The sequence below is a fragment of the Colletotrichum aenigma genome (genome assembly GCF_013390185.1).
Source record: "Colletotrichum aenigma strain Cg56 chromosome Unknown KSG_Cg56_contig01, whole genome shotgun sequence".
Taxonomy (NCBI): domain Eukaryota; kingdom Fungi; phylum Ascomycota; class Sordariomycetes; order Glomerellales; family Glomerellaceae; genus Colletotrichum; species Colletotrichum aenigma.
In genome coordinates this window covers 2,242,454-2,262,153 of record NW_023500907.1, presented here as the reverse complement: position 1 = coordinate 2,262,153, position 19,700 = coordinate 2,242,454, and the positions used below count along the sequence as shown (strand labels likewise).

Below are 19,700 nucleotides of genomic sequence, written 5' to 3'. Positions count from 1 at the left end.
TGAAAGTGGTAAGAATGTTGTCCAATCCCTGGCTTCCTAGCTGTGATGAGGGGCAGTGTCCCACTTTCAGCCTGAGGAAAGAGCTTCGTCTCATTGGCTACCAGCCACTTGTGGCTGATGTCATCTGCCAATCAGACTCTGCGTCTTTCTGCAAGGCTGTGCGCCCCCAGTAAAAAAATTCTGGACGTCTTTGCAGTCGCCAACCCGCTCCCACCTCGATCGCTGGTGCGCCGAAGACCTCAAAATCCTTGTCATTCCCACGACCCCGACAATGGCCAACGAGCAGCCCTTCGAAGAGTTCCCCGACGAGGAGGAAATCACTTCCTCTTCGGAATCTGAGCAATCCGAGCTCGAAGAAGCCATCCGCCAGCGCAACCCGCAGACTGTCTTTGACGAGAAGGATTCAGACGAAGAGGAACTTGAGCGGTTGGTACTGGGAGGCAAGGCCGACTTTCGCGAACAGCTCTTCCGCAACGATGTTTTGGGCGATATCGAACGGTTGGAGAAGGAGAGGAATCAACAACTTGTCGCGCAAGACAAGACCACACTAGAGGATGCCGCCGACCATGACTTCTTCATGCTCGACACCGGTGTCCCCTCGGCCAAGGGCTCGCAAGCCGGCAAGCAGCAACCCGCCGCTGTTGATCCCAATGCACCGGCATGGGAGGACAGTGATGACGAGCGATTGACGGTGTCCCTGGCGAACGCGACGAGGTTACGGAAGCTGAGAATCAGCGAGGGCGAGGATGTCGTTAGCGGCGCCGAGTACAGCAGAAGGTTGCGACAGCAGTTCCTCCGACTGAATCCCCTGCCGAAGTGGGCTCAAGAATCTGAAGAGCGCCCCTCGAAGAGGAGAAGAAGGTCGTCAGCCGCTGCCTCCGACTCCTCCATCAGCTCCGACGAGGAGGGCAGCGACGATGACCTCTCCGCCGCTCCGCTGGAGAAGTTCCTTCGCGACGTCCACCGCCTTGCTGGCAAGGACTCGAATGGCAGGACCCGCCTTAGGCCAGAGACCATCGACATCCAGCGCACGCGCGAGATCCCCGACGCTCACAAGGCCTCTGTCAACAACCTTTCCTTCCACCCGAAATACCCCGTCCTCCTCTCCTCCAGCGTCTCGTCCGTCCTGTACTTGCACCACATCAACCCGACGGCACACCCTACTCCGAACCCGATGCTCACCTCAGTGCAAGCGAAGGGTGTCGACGTCCGCCGCGCCGAGTTCCTCTACCCGTCAGGCAACCAGATCTTCTTCGCCGGTCGTCGCAAGTTCTACCACAGCTGGGACCTCGAGACCGGCCAGGTGCAGAAGACCGCCCGGGTGCAGGGCCACCAACACGAACACAAGACCATGGAGCGCTTCAAGCTCAGCCCTTGTGGCCGGTACATGGGTCTCGTTGCATCCACCAGGAAGGGAGGTGGTATCGTCAACATCATCAGCACCGAGTCCAGGCAATGGATCGCCTCGGCGCGCCTCGACAGCAGACACGGTATCGCGGATTTCGTGTGGTGGAGCAACGGCGAGGGTCTCAGTATTCTTGGCAAGGACGGCTCCGTCGGCGAGTACTGCGTGGATGACCGCAAGTTCCGCGCCGTATGGCATGACGAGGGCTGTGTGGGCGGCATCGTCATCGCTTTGGGAGGCCACCAGGGCCCTGAATGTTTGGGCGAGGACAGGTGGGTGGCGATCGGTTCCAGCAGCGGTATTACCAACATTTACGACCGCGAGGCGCTCGTCACAAAGTCCAAGGCGGGCGAGGTCAAGGTTGTGGAGCGCCCCGAGCCGACGCGCACCTTTGAGCAGCTCGTCACGCCCATCACGACGCTGACGTTCTCTCCGGACGGCCAGCTGATGGCTTTTGGTAGTTATGAGAAGAAGGACGCGCTGCGTTTGGTACACCTGCCTACTTGCACCGTCTACAGGAATTGGCCCACGGCGCAGACCCCTCTGGGTAGAGTCACTGCTGTTGCGTTTGGAAGACAGAGCGATCTGTTGGCGGTTGGTAATGACACGGGCAAGATTAGACTGTGGGAGATACGGTCCTAGAGCAGAGAGCACGGGCAGGAAGTTTGTATAGACGGCTGGCGTATCAAAAGTTGGCTGCTGGGTAATTACTGTTCCATGAATACCAGAATCCCTTCATACCCCTCCAATGATCCCTATCCATCTCTGATTCCAATCCAACCCAAGACAAATGGCCGAAGTTCGTTTCCATGCTTAGTAGCAGCGACTGAGCTCACGCATGAGGGCGCGCATGGGAGTTCCGCGGGTAATGAGATCCTTGGGAACCAACTTCTTGCTCTTGCGCGACCAGTGGGCAAGCTTGTAGACGTTCTTGAAGAAGATGACGGTCTCGGGCTTGGGGACGGCGTCGAGGAACTGACGAATATTGACGTGGACAGTTCTGATAGCCTGAGAGATAAAACCCGTGGAGTTAGCGTGTATTCGAAGGCTATGAAGTCTCAGACGCTTACTTTGCGACACTGTGTCTTGCTAGGCAGGTCGGTGGGCAGACCCAAGTCACCGCAGAGGCGCTGCCAGTCGTCGAGGTCACCATCTCCAAAGTACTCATCCCAGTCCGAGATGAGCTCAGCCAAGAAGGCCTCCTTCTGGGTCTTCTTGTCGGTCTCCTTGTCGGCGATTCCAATATCAGACATCTTCTGGGTCATCTCCTCGTTGAGCTTGTCGACCATGTTCTGCGCAACCTTCTGCGCATTCTGGAGACTGCGGATCTCATCGTCAATCTGCTTCTTGGCGAAGGTGACCTCAGCCAGGGTCTCGGCCAGCTTCTGATGGTTCTGGTCGGAGATCTGCTCGTTCTGGTTGGTGACATCGGCGACGGTGTCCTTCTCCTGCACCTTCTCCTGCACCTTCTCCTGGGCGCGTCTCTCCTGGGCACGCTTCTTGTAGGCACGTCTCTTCTCTCTCTTCTTCTCTCTCTTGGCAGCCAAGTTCTCATCGACGTCCGTGGTCATGTCCTCCTCTTGCTGGTCGGTTACCTCGCCGTCGGCCTGCTTATCGTCGACGGTGGGGCTCTTGGTGACGCCGTTGACAACAGCATCGCGGGCAGACTTCTCGTTGACAGACCTGTTGTCGCCAGACTGATACTTGAAGGAGTACTCGTGGACAAACTCCCAGTCCTCGACATCAGAGCCGGGCTGATCGACCTCTTGAACACGGCCGCCGGTGTTCTCCTGGTTAGTCTTGTCGGTAGCCATTTTGTTGTTGCAGGTGCAATTAATTTGTGAAGCCAAGTTGTCGATCCGAAGAGCTGTCTGTGCAATTCTACCTCAGTAAGGTAGTTCCTCTGAGCAAGAAGAGGCTGATTAGATGGAATTTCGTTCCTAGGGACGTGTTGGGGGGCAGGCAGATAGGCTGCCAACCTATGTTGTAGGGTTGTGATGATGTATGGTGAAAACTTCAGAGAAGAAATCGGAAGCAAAATATAAGACAAAGGTCAAGGTGAGATTTAAATCGAGAGGGCACAAACGAAGGAAAGAGCTGCAAGGTCCCGTTCGACTTGAAGGGTACCGTTTGATGGTCTTCGACATAAGGCCTGCCAGAGAAAGTAATGCATGGCCAAAGAAGCGGGCTGCAATGACAATGGGTGAACCCAAAGAACTGCGCAAAACTCATATCACAACCACGACAATATACTGAAATGGACTACTGCAGTGCACGGCAGCTCCGTCTGTCTTTGCTGGGTAACCTCACTGACATGGAAGTTAGAGTGCCAGGGAAATGATTGAGGTCAAAGCTCGCAAAGATGGCCTGGCCAAAGACTCAAAGACTCGGGAGTTTTGAATGAATGAATTCGATTCTCTGCTTTTTAGTCTTTTGACGAATGATGAGTTTCATCTTCATCACAACTGACATAGTGTGTCTGAGAACTGATACTGGGCTTTGAAATGGAATAGTTACTACTATAACAAACAGATCACAGCCAGTCATATAAGCAAGTGAGATGAGTTGAGCCTACAGTAACTGTAAAGTCCTATCAGAAAGATTCATGGAGCTATCATGTTTAGCTTTGAATGATGGATCAGATATGATAACTATGGTCTTTGTGATACTCTGCGAAAAGGACTGTCTTGTGTATCCTTGCTAAGCCTTAACAGCCAGTTTTATCTTTTATCCTCACTCACAACTTAATACATCTTATCTTGTGTGAGGTTATAGCAGAAGCTAATGTGCTTGAAAAGCTTCTTGGGATGAGTGCTATATGACCTGAGTACGTACTTGAGACCAAGTTTTGTCCACATCTCTCATAGCCTTCCTGAGATGTATTTGGCAGAGCCTCGTGAATGATGGGCGTTGGGTATGAAGGGTGGAGGACCAATAAAGTAGTTTCAAAGAACGCGCCCTGCCACCGAGTAAGCATGTGCTCACCTGTCAGAGCTCCATCAATCCTGAACGTTAGGCAAGATTTAATATCGAAGGGTAGCCTTTGCCTTGAAGCAATGGGTGACCCCAGTACATTCACTACGGAATGAACATGAGCAGCTTCGATGGTCATGATGATAACATAGCAATTAGAGGGGGCTTCAGGTTTGAGTAGTGCAGCTTTTGATTGATCTCTGACGTGTGACTTACACGATGTGGCCAGAAGCCTAGTCATGTTGTTGATGTCGAGACAACTAGGCAAGGCGGAGGTCGATCAGATAGGAAACAATCAGTTGAATGCTCATCGTCTCGTCACCTTTACCATTTATCTACAATCCAGCTGGCAGTGGCCGACCAAGAAAGGCCGAAAGCAGATATCGAGCCGACTCAGCGACGACGACGAGCCAATATGTTCATGCCTCCTAGCTTCATCAGAGCTCCCATTCCATTTCTCGAATGGACGCCATGCAGGTACTTCATCTTTTGGCTCAGCTGCGGCTACTTTAAAAGTAGCTGAGAAACGAAAACCGTCTCATGTCTCGGGCGAGCTAAGCAGCCCATCCGAAGACGACAGGCATCATCGTTCCCAATTGATACGGAACGAACGGATCTAGAATCTCAGTGTCTTCAAGCCACCGGGGACCCCTCGAATAAAGTGACAAAGTGGGACGAGGACGCTTTGAGGCTGGCAAGCTGGCATCGATGACGACTCACAGAACGCGGGTTTGGCGATTAGAGTTCAACAGCTCTTCAACCGTTTGCGGGCCGGATGAACGCTATCTCAAAGTGGTGACGCCAGCAACGTTCAGAGGCTTGACGTCGTGACATCTCTTGGCTGCAGGACGGACTTCCCTGGAGCTCTGGAAGCAGCAAGGAGCTTGAGCCTTGACCTCGATGCATTTCCGCGACTCGATCGAGACGAACTGATCTGTGCGCGCGCACTTAGAGTTTAGAGTTGATCAATGACTCTTTTCGTAGGATGGCTTCTCTTCCAGCGGTGATCGATGTTTCGAAATATCGACTAGCAGACCGCCAGATGCGCGACTGTGCGACTTTGCGACTCTGGACGCCGCCGCGGAGTCTTGATATACCTCAGGTCTGATAAGGGTGAAAATTCACAAGCATTTCCCCCACAGTCGCCAATCGTCGGTGAGAACTTTCGCATGACGGGGCTGCAGAGGGACTGCGCGGGCGGCGGTTGGCGTGCTCATGTCTCGGAACTACTGCAGAGCACGTAAACGGCCTGCATGTTGCTTGGAATGAAGCCCACTCTGCCATCGGCTCGGGACAGAGGGGTTGCGGCAGTGGGCACGAGACAGTCAAACAGTGAGGCGGCGGCTGAGAGAGAATGTGCGTGGCTGGAAAGATAACCGCGCAAGAGTGACTCTTCGATCGCTGGAGAGAGTAAAAAAACGACGTCGTCGTTGTCTTGCTTGGTCCCTGGGAAACTCAGTGTCTTCCGTTCCACACGGTTCCCACTTTGGCGCATTCTGGGTGGATTGTCCCATCCCATCGGAGTGGACAGAGTGGACTGACCACGCATCGCAGGCGTGGGTTCGACAGGGATGGTGGCGTTGGCGGCCCCGGGGCTGACCGACCCCTTGACACTCTGGGGTGCTGCGGTGCTGCGGTGCTGCGGTGCTCCTCGCCTTCCGTGTTGATGTTGGCGTGCAGTTGCGTTTGCGGAGAGCCCTCACTTATGTAATACGGAGCCCCGATTGGCGCGCATTGTGGGTTTTGATGCTTCCACAAGTGTCGCTTCATCTTCATGCAAGGACTTCCATTGGCCAGTGCAGTGTTAATGCGGGGGGTTTCTTCAAAGCGAGTTGAACGTCAAGATTTTTCCTTTCCTTTTTTCTGCTACCCGTCTTCGCTTCCCTGACTCTGCGACAAGTCTTGGGCAAGCCGCAACTGGGTCAAGCAACGGCTCGGAGGCAGGGTGTTGGCTGTTGTTTCCTGGGTTCCAGGTTCTGTCTTGCAGGACGCCCTACCTATCACCGTCAGACAAGTTCCAACGGCACTTCGATATGCAGCAGCAGAGGAAATACTTGCCTCGCCCGCCCGCTGGTGCAGCTACTGCGAAAAACGTGACCGAGAAGAGATTGAGGTCAGACCGCCAGCCAGGCCCGCGAGCTCGCAGTCACAGCCTGCCTGCTGTGGCCGCCCCTCTCTCCGATCTGTGCCGCGCTTCTCCTCACCCTGGGTCGGTATCTGGCAGCTGGTTCTGACGGAGATCATGCCAGGATCTGATGACGGATGCGGGTTTCTTCAGGCGCTTTAGCGAGAGTTCCCGACGCCCAGGTTCAGCCCAGGCCGTCACCCCGTCCAGTCCGGCCGTCTCGCGCGCGGCCTGGTCTCTCGTCCGTCTGTCGTGCGCCTGACCCATGGGCCTCTGCGAGTCTGGTCAATTACACAGCGCCATCGCTGAGTCGTCGATCGACTGGTCAAATCGCTGACGCCGACGACCGACTCAGGGAGGGGGAAAAAAAAAAAGGCCCCGTCGACCCAAACGGTGCGGTTTGCCGCCCACCTGTGCCCGCTTTCGCTACCCTTGTCACTGCAGTTAGTGGTATCCAGCGGTGTTATGCGTTGCAAAGAGGCAGGACACTGCAATGCGAGGCACATGCTAAACACAGGAAAAAACACCGCACAGCATGCAGACGCACGAAGGAGGAGCAGCTCCAGAATGAGGTGCAGCAGTTAGCAGCAGCCGCAGCAAAAACGAGGAAGACTCGGCACCTGGCCAAGCGGCACCTTTGGCCTTCCTTTTTTCCTGATAGACGTCGCAAATATCTCATGCAGTCATTCAGCGCAGCGCAGCGCAGCGCTTCGCCGCACTCCTTCGAGCGCAACGCAACGTCGTGTTGGGTTGTCCTTCGGGTTGCTGGATTCGGAACTGAGATAAGCAACGGACGGGACGGAAGTTGAACACGGTTGGGATTGAAGCCGCTTTTGTTGTCATGTTGTGTTGTCTTGCCATCATTCGCTGCGACGGTACAACGCAGCAGCCGTCCGGCCGTGTGGCAGTCAATCAATCACCACGGCAATCACTGCGACACTACGCCTTCTTCTTGGGCCTTCAGGTCGTGTTCTCGACCCAAGCAATGCGGGTGTTATTCCACGACCTGCTGCTTGTTTCCCTTCCATTTTCAGCCTTATCCCCACGAGCGTGGAACTGCGACCCTGACCTTAATCTCCTACGGGGAGAAGGGCCCCAAAGAATCGCAATCAGAGGTTGTCCTGCGCCGGAAAGCTTCCTCAGCAGAGGCTTCCCCGGTTGGCCGGCAATTCCCTGTTCTGGGCCATAATGGGCATAATCATGCCATGGGTTCCCAAAGGTCGCCCAACCTCTTGCGGCGGCGCGTCACGACCACACCACCATCATTGCCATAACATCTCATACTTATTCCTCGCGTGACCCGCTCCCGCGCATTTGGCTGTTTTCTTTGTCTTGCAAGCCTCTTGCGCCTTGTTCGTGCTTGACATATGCGCTTCCCCAAGCCTTCCGCCTCCTACCCTTTTTCGTCACTTTGAGTCTTCCTTGGTCCTGTCGCTAATACCTTAGCCTTGGAACTCTTGGACCTTGCTTTCCCTGTCGTACTACTGCACTTGAATGGATGATTCGATGGAGCCTTCCTGCACTAGGGCTCCATTTTCGACTTTGTCCTTCTCCGATTCGAAACCGCTTTTTTAAACCCCCGGCGTCCCCCTTCCTCCCCCGGGCGCCATCTGAAGGAGATTCGGTTTGAGCCTGGTGGAAACTAGTAGCCGACCTCGACTTCACCACCACCATCAACCAACTTATTGGGGTTGCTTCAACTTCAAATCATCTGACGGTCATGGCCGAGGCCGACCTCGTTCGCCCTGCAACGTCGTACTCAGGCGCCTCGGGTATTCAGAGGAGGTTCCTTCTCTCCAGCCCGGGGCGACCTCGAACTGCTTCAGGACTCGGCGATCCTAAATTCGAAAAGACGCCATCGACTGCCTTGTCTGTGAAAGTCACAATCAAGTTTCAGCCGTCCCTCGATCTCACCTACGAAAGGCAGTATCAGGCCTCCCACGGCTTCCGACCGACGGACCAACTATGCCACACCCTCATCCGTCGTCTCACACATTGCTCAACCGAGCTGCTCACCCGCAGAGACTCAACCGCTCTCGAGCGTTCCATCCCTCAAATTGGAGATGGTAAGCCGCTGCGGTTCGAGCTAATCTACCAAGTTTACAGAGGAGGACCGGAGCCATGGGCAACCAAGTCCTTCAAGTCATATCAGAAGTTCCCTCTCGACAAGTCAACGGCTATGGAAGTCGCCCGCTCTACCGACCGCATTATCGGTTCCTTCCTTAAGCTCCACGACCGGTCCTTCAGATGGATGCATGGCAAGATACGCGAGAGATCAGGAAGCGAGCTTGAGATTCTCAAGCCCCTGAGCAACCCCGTATCTCTCCTTCACATTCCACAGTCACGTTTCATTGATACCACCCAAGACTGGGAGTTTGTCCCTGGCTACGAAATCACCCTGCATTTCCGAAGTCGATGCAAGTCCCGTAGACAAAGGGAATGGGAACGGACCATCACCCTCAAGAGCACTCAGAGCTCTCCACTAACGCTGTCTCATGGCGAGGACATGGCCTGGGTCTTGTCGACAGCTATGCAACGCTCTCTGGATTCTAGAAAGATGTCCTTCGATAGGCAACATCGGTCCTGCAACAGATTCGATTACCTGGAGGAGTGTCACCATTCAGAACAGAACGCCGTTCACGTCAACTTCCAAATCCGAAATCAGCTGGGCTTGGATCACAGACATCTCCGCCGTGAGCTCGACAGCAACTTGCTGCTGTTTCAAGACGCCAATGGTCTTGACTGTGAACAGTTTGTAAATCAACTCGAGCACGCATTTACTGCAGTGCGAGATGACACCGACAAGGAGCTGAACGAGATGGATGATCTCCGACTGACAGTTTACGAACTCTCTGGCCGGGGTTGGAAGGCAGAGAAACCGTTCGCCGTCTGTCTCGCCTCGACTGCTTGTTATTCTAGGAGGACTGTTAAAGCCGTCCTCGATCGAGTTCAGACAGGTGTCGCAGATATCCTCGGTGGTCACGACATGAGCATCACTCTCATGGTCCACAAGCGTGGCCATTTGGTTCTGGACAAGACTCTCGTGGCCCGTTCGCCATACTACGCAACGGGACAACGCCAAGGCGAAGATCCTGCGACAATCAAGGAGATGTTCTTGACGAGACTCAAGGACCGAATCCGATCCGACATCTCCATGGTGGTGAAAGACACGTGCTCGCTGTCCGATGCCGAACCCCAGAATATCCGTGTGGTCGAGCGCCCCGTCTCTGCAGCGAATGACCCTGCTGAGATGGAAGCTTTGCCGTCAAGCAGCCCGCTCCCGATCCCGACGCCGCATGGGCCCGTGCCGGACTCCTTCGATGAGAGTTCCAACGAACCGTCCGAACCTTTGGCACGAGATGAAACGCTTCAGAGTGATGGTGGGGTTGAAACGATGGCCGACGGCGTCATGGGCACCGTGGGGCATTCGCAACAGCCTGAAACTCCTGCCAAAGCAACATCGAAGAGTCTGTCCTTTTCGTCGGCCGAAGATGCCACTTCTACTTATCAGTCTTCGTCGTCAACTCCTAGTCTTGTTGACAGCGACATTGGTACGCCCCGCGAGAGCTTGTTGATTACGCCCACCTTCTTGCGAACGCTATCAGGCCGTCCCCAGCCGTTTGATGCGAACCCGAATATTGCGGATTCCGAGACCTCCGACAGCGAGCTAATTGAAGATTCAGCCGTAGGACCGTCGACTCTAACAATGGCGCGTTTCAACGGACCACGACAGTTCAACTTATTTGGCAAGGGACCTCGCTCCATCTCTCGGCAGTCTTTGACATCGATTGACTCCGATGCCGACAAGCGCTCACTGGCTGATTCGCAGCGCACTCACGAGCCCGAAGATGTCCAGGTCCCAGAATCCAAGTCCGGGTTGAATTTGGCTGAGTCTCGATCGGCACCTGTGGCCGACTCACTCGAGCCTCAGCAGGCAACGGCCACCCAAGAGCCCGTCTTCGAGGGTTGGTTGGAGTACTGCTGTGTGCCCGTCGAGGAGGAAGAGGTTGCCGCGCCTGAGGCCCCGGTTGAAGAGCTGACTCCTGCAGCCGAGGAGCCGATAACAGAGCCTGTGGTTGCCATTACCCCCGACGAGGAGTCGACGACAGAGCCTGCGATTGTCATTACCCCGGAAGAGGAGCCAACGCCACCGGCATTGCCATCTCTGCCCTTGGAGGGTTACTTGGAGTATGCGATTGAACCAATTATCGAGAAAGACGAAGACGACTCAGACGGCGAATATCACGATGCGGACTCTATCGCACCAGCAGCGTTCATGTCTAGTCCCTCTAGCTTTGCCACCGCGGCTGAGACTAGCCTCAACTCTCCCATCAGCCTGGATTTCGCGATGTCCTCTAACTTCAACGCCAACAACACCACGAGCGCGCCTGACTTCCTCGAGGTGACAAAGACCGATCCGGTTGTCGAGGACGCGGAGCAGAAGCCCGCCCCGACTTCTCAGGTCGATGCCTGTACGTCTTCACATGACACCACCAAGCCTACTCCAATCCCTCTCGTTCCCGAGACCATCGAAACCTCTCCTATACCCGAAGCCGAGAAGCCTTCTCCGGTTCCCGCAGAACCCCGCGAGCCGAGACTTGACCCTGCCGCCGAGATTCACCGGGACCCGTCCTTCCTTGTTCTGAACGAAGCACCGTCTGTATCGTCGGAGGCCCCGCGCACGCCGACGTCAGACTCCGCCTCGTTCAGGGACAAGGACGATGAGCCCCATGAACCCTCCACCTCTCCGCTGATGACAGAGACTGAAGACTCGGACTACTCAGAGCCTTCCGAGCCAACTGTGCCGTTTCCCGAACTCGCAGTCGATGATACCCCAGGCCCCGATGACGCAAAATCAAAACCACTATCCCATTGGACACTCCCGAGAGCTTCTTTCACTGCCGACGACTTTATCGACAATTATCTCGGACATCACCGCAAGATGTCGATCCCGCGTGCATTGTATCCTCGGCCAAATCCGTTGTACACACTGAAGAATAGGAGCACAATGTCGTTGGGCCACGGCCGCAAAGTTTCATTGCCAACAGCGGGCATTTTTGGTATTCACGAATCAAGTCGTCTTGATCTGGGGCTCCGCGGCGCCCTCTTTGGTCTAGCCTCGTTGAAGAAGCAGGGTGGTTTGGAGAGAAAGAGGTCACAGGTTTTGTTGAAGCTCGAGAACGATAAAGGCATGGTCATTGTGCCAGGCAGTCACAGCAATCCAAGCAGTCGCCGCAACAGCGAGGCGAGAGGAATCGGGGGTGCTGGTGTACTAGGACTTGGTAATGCTTATGCGTTTTGAACACACGCACGAATCCCTAGGTGGATGGGGTCATTGACTTTGGGAGGATCGCAACTGGCATTGGGAGGCATTGGACGGCACATAGGATAATTGGAAACTGGGAATCTTGGGTTAGGAGTTCGGAGACGTTGTCCGGATGGAATTCCGTTGACTCTTTGCGATTTGGCGTTTTGGGGGCATTTTCTGGAATCTGGAAAGGTTCCATTTCATCTCGCAAGCGATGCATGGCGGGCACAGGTCATTTAGAAAAAGAGGGCTCCAGCTGGACTCCCGCAGAGTCCGGCCGCAGCAGCATTGCTAGACATGCACGAGTATTGGAAAATGTATCAAATTTTTGCCATCATACCTCATGATTCTCGTGATCTATCTTTGATTTGCAAGCACCATAGCGAATATGGCTTCCATCCAAATTGCAACAGCACCCTTCACGAAGGAGTTGCGTCAATTTGCCCCTCCTTTCCGGCCTCCTTGACAAAATCTGGCCACTTTCCCCTGTCTGACCACCATTAATTGACGTTGATCTTGTAGCTCGGCAACGCGGAGATGCTCAGCCTGACTTCGGAGAGGCCCGACGCGGGGCAGACGTACGACTGTCATTTCCGAACACGCGGGGGGGGGGGGCCATCCCCGGGCGTTCGTCCCCTCCAAGGCTGAAGTTCCCCAGAATAGTCGACTGACCCAGGATCCTTGACCTGAGTTGACATCACCACGTGGGCTTAGCGAGTGAATGTCACGCCACCCTGCGCAGGGCAGGTCAACGCCGCGAAGAGAAGGGCTGTTGCCAACTCTCCGGCTTGACCCGACCATGCAGTCGCCGCGTCTGCCGTGACCCCGGGATCCGCGTCGGCGAATGCATGCTTCGCAGCCCGTCTTGTATGTCCATTCCGTGCTCCAATCGCTCAGACGAGCTCAGCGCCGCCCGAATCAACCACGGTCTTGGCGCTAGACCACCTCAGGATCAAGATATCACCCGTCTTGCCGTCCACAACACCATCCGAATCCGTGCCCTTTCCCTCCACAGCCACGTCCCGCAGGAGTCGAATGAATACGGCCGTATCCAGGTCTGGACCGTCAATCATGCTGATGTTCCCCGCCGTATCGTTCAGATTCTGCAGTGCGGGCGGGAAGGACGACAAGAAGGACGAGAGGTAGTGGTTATGCAGAAGGGCCTGGTGGCGCGTCGCGTAGGCCAGCTCCGTCTCGGACAGGCGGCCGCGGAGGAGCGGGGAGGAGAGGTAGTGCAGGGTGTGCTTGTCGATCTTGGCGATGCGGGCGCGGAGGAAGCTGCGGACGAGGAACTTGAAGCGCTCGAGCTCGGTCTGGATCACGATCAGGGCGAAGTTCGTTTTGGGGTCCATATCGCCCGTCAGGTCTTCCACTTTTTCGATTTGGGCCTTGATGCGGGCATTGACGCGTTCGAAGAGGTTATCTGGAGGCCATCTATTTTATTTCGCGATAAAAAGTCAGCTTCGTCTCTCTTTCGCCCATCGTCTTTCTTTATTTGGTTCAGAGTGAGGGGGGGGGTTACTCGAGGAGCTCTGGGGCGGAGCGTTCTGCCACCCAGGCGCGCGTCAAGGCTTGCAGGTCGCGTGTCTCGGCGGGGATCGATTGGAAGACGGGGTCGACCTCCCGGAGGATGTCGTCGATATCCATTTGTGGCGGTGGTGCTGGTTTGGCCGGGGTGCGCTATGGCATTGTGTGAGGTTCGGTGTAGAAAGCGACGGAAGTCGAAGACTCGGCGGTGGGATTGGAAGAATGAGAATCGCGGGGTGTAAGGCAATTCACAATTCGATGGTGGGGTCACACGTCGCGCTGTGGATGCAGCTCACTGCAGGGGTCTTAAGGGGTACATTTGGGGGTACCGGGAAGAGACTGTGGGGAAAGAGCAACTCTCTATCTTCATGATCGAGAGTTCAGCTATTCACTCTTCAATATGTTACCCCTTTCGACTTTCTCTTCAGAGTTCTCGGCTACGATGATTTGCATAGCGGTTCAAGTGAACCAAGCTACACCGGGATCTGTTCCGCAGCTCCATGCTCGCAGTGGGGAACTAGCATCACAGCTGGGACACAGGCAGTGCCTTTTGATGTTACTATGACGAAGCTGCACGGAAAGCTTATGCCGAGGCATCTCACTCGACCCCAACTCCGCAGACTCCGAAGTGTTCATAAAGCTAAACAAATCCAATCTCACTTCAGCAGCTCTCAGACTTGAATCACAAACCAGCTATCATCTTGCATGTTCACCGGTTGTTCAACAACTCTTACAAAGTCGGCAAAGCTGTCAATTTGATCAAATTCAATTTCACAACCGTAGACGAATTCACTTTTCAAAATGGGCGACGATGGCGAAGGCCGCCATCCCTACTCTTCCTATGCCGTCAGCATCTACCAACAGGGCATCATGACGGGTCAATTGCCCATCGTGACGACAGACCCCAACAAGTTGGAGGAGCAGGCCAGAAAGGCCATGGGCAAGGAGTGCTTCGGCTATGTCTTTGGAGGTGCCGGCGAGCTCTCTACCATGGACGCCAATCGCCTCGCTTTTAGGCAGTGGAAGATAGTTCCTCGTTTCTTGAAGCCAACCAATCCACGAAACCTGAAGACTGAGCTCTTTGGTGTGACCTACGGTACGTCTGAAGCCCCGGGGGAAGTGGCTATTCAAGGCTAAGACATGCCCAGATTCACCGGTCCTTATGGCTCCCATCGGTGTCCAGGGTATCTTCCATGAAGACAAGGAGACCGGACTCGCCTCCGCCTGCGCAGAGCTTGGCGTGCCCTACACCCTCAGCACAGCTGCGACCTCTACAATTGAAGAGGTGGCATCCGTTATGGGCGACAGTCATCGTTGGTTCCAACTCTACTGGCCTATGGACGGCGACATCACTGGCTCTCTGCTGCGAAGAGCAAAGGCCGCAGGATACAAGGTTCTTGTGGTGACTCTTGACACCGTGACGCTGAGTTGGAGGCCTGCCGATCTGGATTCCGCCTACCTTCCGTTCATAACCGGCACGGGCAACGCGGTCGGCTTTAGCGATCCTGTCTTCCGAAAGAAGTTTGCGGCGGAGAACGACGGTGAGGCGGTCGAGGACAACGTGATCAGCGCATCCCGGTACTGGATCAGCCAAGCTTTCCCGGGTGACCATCACACTTGGAAAGACTTGGCTCTTCTCAAGAAGAATTGGGATGGGCCCATTGTTCTGAAGGGCGTGCTAAGTGTAGAGGACGCCAAGTTGGCTGTTGAACATGGCATGGACGGCATCATCGTCAGCAACCATGGCGGAAGACAACTCGACGGCGGCGTCGCCTCGCTGGAGATGCTCCCTGAGATTGTGGGTGCCGTGGGCGACAAGCTTACCGTCATGTTCGATTCGGGCATCCGCACTGGAGCGGATATCGCGAAGGCGCTCGCATTGGGAGCTAAAGCTGTCTTCATTGGTCGGCCAGCCATCTACGGCCTGGGCATCGCCGGCAAGGAGGGGGCGAAAGCCGTTATTGCTGGCTTGCTGGCTGACCTGGATCTGACTATGGGATTGTCTGGCTTCAAGGGCGTGTCGGAGTTGAAGCCATCCATCTTGCGCCAGGTTCGTTATGGCGGGGACGTTAAGGCTAACCTTTGAGTGTGGACCGCGGCAAGTGGATGAAATCATCCCTCTTTGGAATAGAAAACCCATCGTTAGGCCGACATGTAAGCTTAATTGGAAAGCGCAGATCGCAAGCGATTCCCCATCGAAGCTCTGTGTTGACAAGGTAGTAGTGCCGCGAGCGACCAGTCTCGGAATGCATATCATCCGGTGATATTGAGGACGGGAATGAGAGATGCCACCAGGCTAACCTGTCGGCTGCTGGCGTTGCCTCGAGCTAACATACTCTAATGCAAGCACCAATCTCATCGTGCACCAAAAACATTCCAGATCTGCTCCGCACTTTCAGAGAATTCCGGACCTTCATCCGACCGAACTCGTTGACCCAAGCTTCGGTAGTCATTTCTGCTCATCCCTGGGGTAAAAGCCCCTCACTCACTAACACACTTGAATTCATAGACAGTGTCTCACGCGGCTTCGGGCCCTTCGGGTCATCTGGCTGGCCCTCTTCTTTTGGGGGCGACACGATATTGTTTGATGGCAACGCGCCAAGTGACGGGGTCGATCCTTTCTGCTTGGAATGCCACGCCTGGTCACCACGAGATTGACTATCGCTAGCATGCATCCAGTGAGCCCAATAGCCTCACGGAACGCCTTCAAGCCGCGGAGATCCGTATGCAATGTTTCTGAGCAATCTCGCCGTGAATTCTACGGCTCAAGCATCGTCACAGCCCACATGCTGACAGCCGGGGTGAATAAATACGATGACTGCTCCCAAGAAAAAGAGAGAAACGAAAGAAGTATAGCAGCATCCCTCTATCCACTATCCAACTCTTCTACATTCTCTTAGATCCAAGCTCATAATCTTCGTTTGTATCCTTGTTAATAATAATCAAGATGCGCGCATCGTCAATCCTCGTCGCTGCTGCCTCGGCGGCTTCAGTCCTCGGTGCTCCCTTGGAGAAGAGGGCCAACTACGATCCTCTTCCGGGCGGCGATGTAGCCATTCTCCAGTAAGTCCATGTTGCAGGTATTTCTCTTCTTGATGCCTGAACTAACCACCCGCGAAGGTATGCCTTGGTCCTCGAGTATCTGGAACGCGAGTTCTACGGACAGGGTCTCGCCAACTACACCGAGGCAGACTTCTGCGAGTTCGCCGGCGCCGATGATGGCAGCAGATTCTACAAGAACCTGAAGAACATTTACGAGGATGAGAAGGTCAGTTCCATCTTGATGAGTGAAGTTTCCTAAAGAATAATACTAACAAACCTGTAGACCCACGTGGACTTCCTCAAGACGGCTCTCGGAACTTCCGTCTTTGACGCACCCACCTTCAAGTTCCCTACCACAAAGGCTCACGACTTCATCGCCCTCGCCTCTGTCCTCGAGGGCGTAGGTGTGTCGGCCTACCTCGGCGCCGCCGCTGTCATTGCGGACAAGGCCTATGTCACACCCGCCGGCTCCATCTTGACCGTCGAGGCCCGGCACTCGGCCTACATCCGCGCTGCCCTCGGCGCGAAGCCCTTCCCCAAGGCCTTTGACACTCCCCTCGACTTCAACCAGGTCCACAGCCTCGCCGTGCCGTTCGTTGCGGCGTTGGCCCCGAACACACCTGCCCTGCCTTTCAAGGCCTTCCCCAAGATCCAGACCAGCTTCGTTAAGGGACGCAACATCGTCATCTTTGACGGGGCGTACGCTGCTGCCTCCGCCGCGGGACTCGTCCCGGCTGGTGCCAAGGTGTATGCCGTCTTCTACAGCGGTCTGGACATTTACTATGTTGAGGTTACTGTCAGCGGCAACGATGTGAGTTTTACCCCTTTCTGACTCTGCGCGTTGTTCATAGACTGATAAGCGATGCAGTACGTTGCCAACGAGATCCCCGATGGCGCCGAGGGCCAGGTCTACGTCGTTCTCAGCACCGCCGATGGTACCGCTGCCAAGGTGTCGGACGAGAACACGATTGCTGGCGTTGGAATCGTCGAGGTCGGCGACGCTTCTTACCACTAAACTCTTTGAGCGAGAGTCCCAAAGGGGAGGCCTGGGAACGTGGTACATACTTTATCTAATACCTCTTTTTACTTTTTCATATCCGGGCAGCCGATTGCCTCAGTTTCCCAGCGTAATTCTATGTAAATCATATTCATCCGCTTCGGGTTACTGAATAAAGATATTTTGAGTTACTGAGACGGGAGTTTCAACTGAATCGTAGCTGAGTGATGTTCATTTGTGGAGTTACACCTCATGTCCCCAATTCGTATGTACCATTCAAGGTGAGATGCGCAGTGGCTGAACAGTTGGAACTCAGGTAATCGCCGACTTATGCATCGTCTTGATCAGTAACATGGGCTATCCTCAAGTGTCATCAAGGTATCTGTTGTGATCAATTGCTCTTAGCTTCTAATAGTTCTGACGCCTTAATCCCAGGCCCACGTCTATACCGTGATTAAGCCAGGGCAGCCGTAATGTACATGATCACCAAGCCCGGATATCCCCTTTTGCTTTTTACTTTTCATTTCGTGACTCATATCTCCCCATTTATCGGGTGAGAGCAATGTCGTCTATTCGGAGAATCATCTTGACCGTCTCGGCAGCCAGCTCGATGGCGCTAGTGCTCACCAACAACGGTTGCAGGACGTTCTCCTTGGAGATGTTGGTGTTGACGCCGCCGGACTTGATACTGACACCAGCATTCTTCTCGCCCAGCTCGTGCCTGTGGCGGAGCTCGGTGACGACCTTGATGCTGTTGAGACCGGCGTTCTCAGCCAGGGTCGTAGGAACCACCTCCATAGCATCCGCGAAAGCCTTCCAGCAGATGGCCTCGGTGCCCGTCAGAGCACGAGCCTGCTTGGCCAGCTGGGAAGCGATCTCGATCTCGGCGGCACCACCACCGGCGATAAGAGCCTTCTTCTTCACCAAGCAACGCACAACGCAGTGGGCATCGTGCAGACTGCGCTCGGCCTCATCAAGAATGAGGGAGTTGGCGCCACGAACAACGACGGAGACCGTCTTGCCAGTGGCCTTGGCGCCGCTGACCTTAACCATGCGGGCACCGTTGGACTGGGCCTCCTCAACGAGGTCGGCCGTGCCGAGCTTGTCCTCAGTGAAGGAGTCGATGTCGGCGATAGGCTTGCAGCCAGTGGATTTGCAGATGAACTCAACCTCGTCACGCTCAATATCCTTGACGGCAAGGATGCCCAGCTTAGCCAAGAAGTGCAGGGAAAGATCGTTGACGGCGTCGCGCAGAATAGACTTCTGGATGAAGAGAACATTGCACTTCGCCTTCTTAATCTTTTTGACCATGTTCAGAAGGTAAAGACGCTCCTCCTTAACGATTTTGTCCATCTGTCTGTAGTCGTTCACCTGAATGGTGTTTTCCATCTTGATTGGTCAGCGAAGGTCGAATAGGGGTATTTCCGGGGCAAACATACATCAGGCTTAGGAGGGCTGAGCTGGAACTGAATAAGACCAATCTTGGCCTTCTCAATTCTCGCAGGTCCTCCGGCGCCCTTGAGAACGGGCTGGGTCAAGACCAGACCGTCCACAAGCTCACTGTCCTCGATAGTTCCGCCAACCTTCTTGATTATTCTGATGTTCTTAAGATCGACATTGTCGGCCGTCTTCAGGTCGATGGTCTTGACAACAGAGTTGACAGCCATGGGACCCAGAATGTTCGAGTATTGCGATACAATCTTGGAGGAAAGGGAGGTATTGGCTGCCTGGAGCAGGGAAGCGGTATCGGTGAGGGAGATAGGTTGTGACATGTCGTGAAGAACCTCGACAGCGGCGGCCGCAGCTCTTTGGAAGGACTCCGAGATTACGGAGGGATGAATTCCTTTTGACAGAAGGCGGTCCGCAGCACCCAGCAAGCTACCGCAGATAACAACGACCGACGTAGTACCATCTCCCGCCTCCACATCTTGCGCTGCCGAGAGGTTGACCAACATCTTCGCTGTAGGGTGCATGACCGACATGCTCTTGAGCATCGTGTTTCCGTCGTTGGTAATGATCGTCTCGCCCTTCCCGCTTCGGATCATCTTGTCCATGCCTCGGGGGCCCAAGGACGTTCTGATGGCATCGGCGACAGCTAGCTGGAAGTCAGCTTCTGCTCTGTGGAGCTCGTGAAGAAGTCGTGTTGCTTACCTCTGGCAGCAACAATGTTGGAAGAGCGGACCGCGACGGGCTTCTCCTTGTCCTAGGAAATTGTCAGCAACAGCTCTGCTACCAGAGCTTCGTCACCGGCACTCCCCGCCATACCTTGAAGGCAGCTTGGTGACCCCCGGCGGGGGCAGATGCAGCTGTGGCCATTTTGGAT

The 19,700-nt window shown here is 54.8% G+C and overlaps 7 protein-coding genes across 7 annotated transcripts; 4 read left to right on the top strand and 3 right to left on the bottom strand.

Annotated features, from left to right (window-relative positions):
• Positions 1-271: 271 nt before the first annotated feature.
• Positions 272-2,047, top strand: CGCA056_v000608 (putative U3 small nucleolar RNA-associated protein 18; the record flags this gene model as incomplete). Its single annotated transcript, XM_037315869.1, has 1 exon — positions 272-2,047. One exon carries the CDS (start codon positions 272-274, stop codon positions 2,045-2,047), a length of 1,776 nt encoding a protein of 591 aa, XP_037186081.1.
• A 171-nt stretch (positions 2,048-2,218) lies between these two features.
• Positions 2,219-3,219, bottom strand: CGCA056_v000607 (uncharacterized protein; the record flags this gene model as incomplete). The annotated part of the gene is made up of 2 exons (XM_037315868.1): positions 2,219-2,413; positions 2,476-3,219. 2 exons carry the CDS (start codon positions 3,217-3,219, stop codon positions 2,219-2,221), a joined length of 939 nt encoding a protein of 312 aa, XP_037186074.1.
• A 5,004-nt stretch (positions 3,220-8,223) lies between these two features.
• Positions 8,224-11,805, top strand: CGCA056_v000606 (uncharacterized protein; the record flags this gene model as incomplete). The annotated part of the gene is made up of 1 exon (XM_037315867.1): positions 8,224-11,805. The coding sequence occupies one exon, from the start codon at positions 8,224-8,226 to the stop codon at positions 11,803-11,805; it is 3,582 nt and encodes a 1,193-aa protein (XP_037186075.1).
• An 899-nt stretch (positions 11,806-12,704) lies between these two features.
• On the bottom strand, positions 12,705-13,458 carry SLD5 (DNA replication complex GINS protein SLD5; the record flags this gene model as incomplete). The annotated part of the gene is made up of 2 exons (XM_037315866.1): positions 12,705-13,245; positions 13,334-13,458. 2 exons carry the CDS (start codon positions 13,456-13,458, stop codon positions 12,705-12,707), a joined length of 666 nt encoding a protein of 221 aa, XP_037186072.1.
• A 681-nt stretch (positions 13,459-14,139) lies between these two features.
• Positions 14,140-15,424, top strand: CGCA056_v000604 (putative lactate 2-monooxygenase; the record flags this gene model as incomplete). The annotated part of the gene is made up of 2 exons (XM_037315865.1): positions 14,140-14,434; positions 14,487-15,424. The coding sequence occupies 2 exons, from the start codon at positions 14,140-14,142 to the stop codon at positions 15,422-15,424; spliced, it is 1,233 nt and encodes a 410-aa protein (XP_037186073.1).
• Positions 15,425-16,285: 861 nt separating this feature from the next.
• rds1-1 (Protein rds1) lies at positions 16,286-17,395 on the top strand (the record flags this gene model as incomplete). The annotated part of the gene is made up of 4 exons (XM_037315864.1): positions 16,286-16,401; positions 16,459-16,606; positions 16,664-17,191; positions 17,249-17,395. The coding sequence occupies 4 exons, from the start codon at positions 16,286-16,288 to the stop codon at positions 17,393-17,395; spliced, it is 939 nt and encodes a 312-aa protein (XP_037186078.1).
• A 528-nt stretch (positions 17,396-17,923) lies between these two features.
• Positions 17,924-19,693, bottom strand: cct4 (T-complex protein 1 subunit delta; the record flags this gene model as incomplete). Its single annotated transcript, XM_037315863.1, has 4 exons — positions 17,924-18,766; positions 18,817-19,472; positions 19,529-19,580; positions 19,643-19,693. 4 exons carry the CDS (start codon positions 19,691-19,693, stop codon positions 17,924-17,926), a joined length of 1,602 nt encoding a protein of 533 aa, XP_037186079.1.
• Between the last annotated feature and the right edge of the window lie 7 nt (positions 19,694-19,700).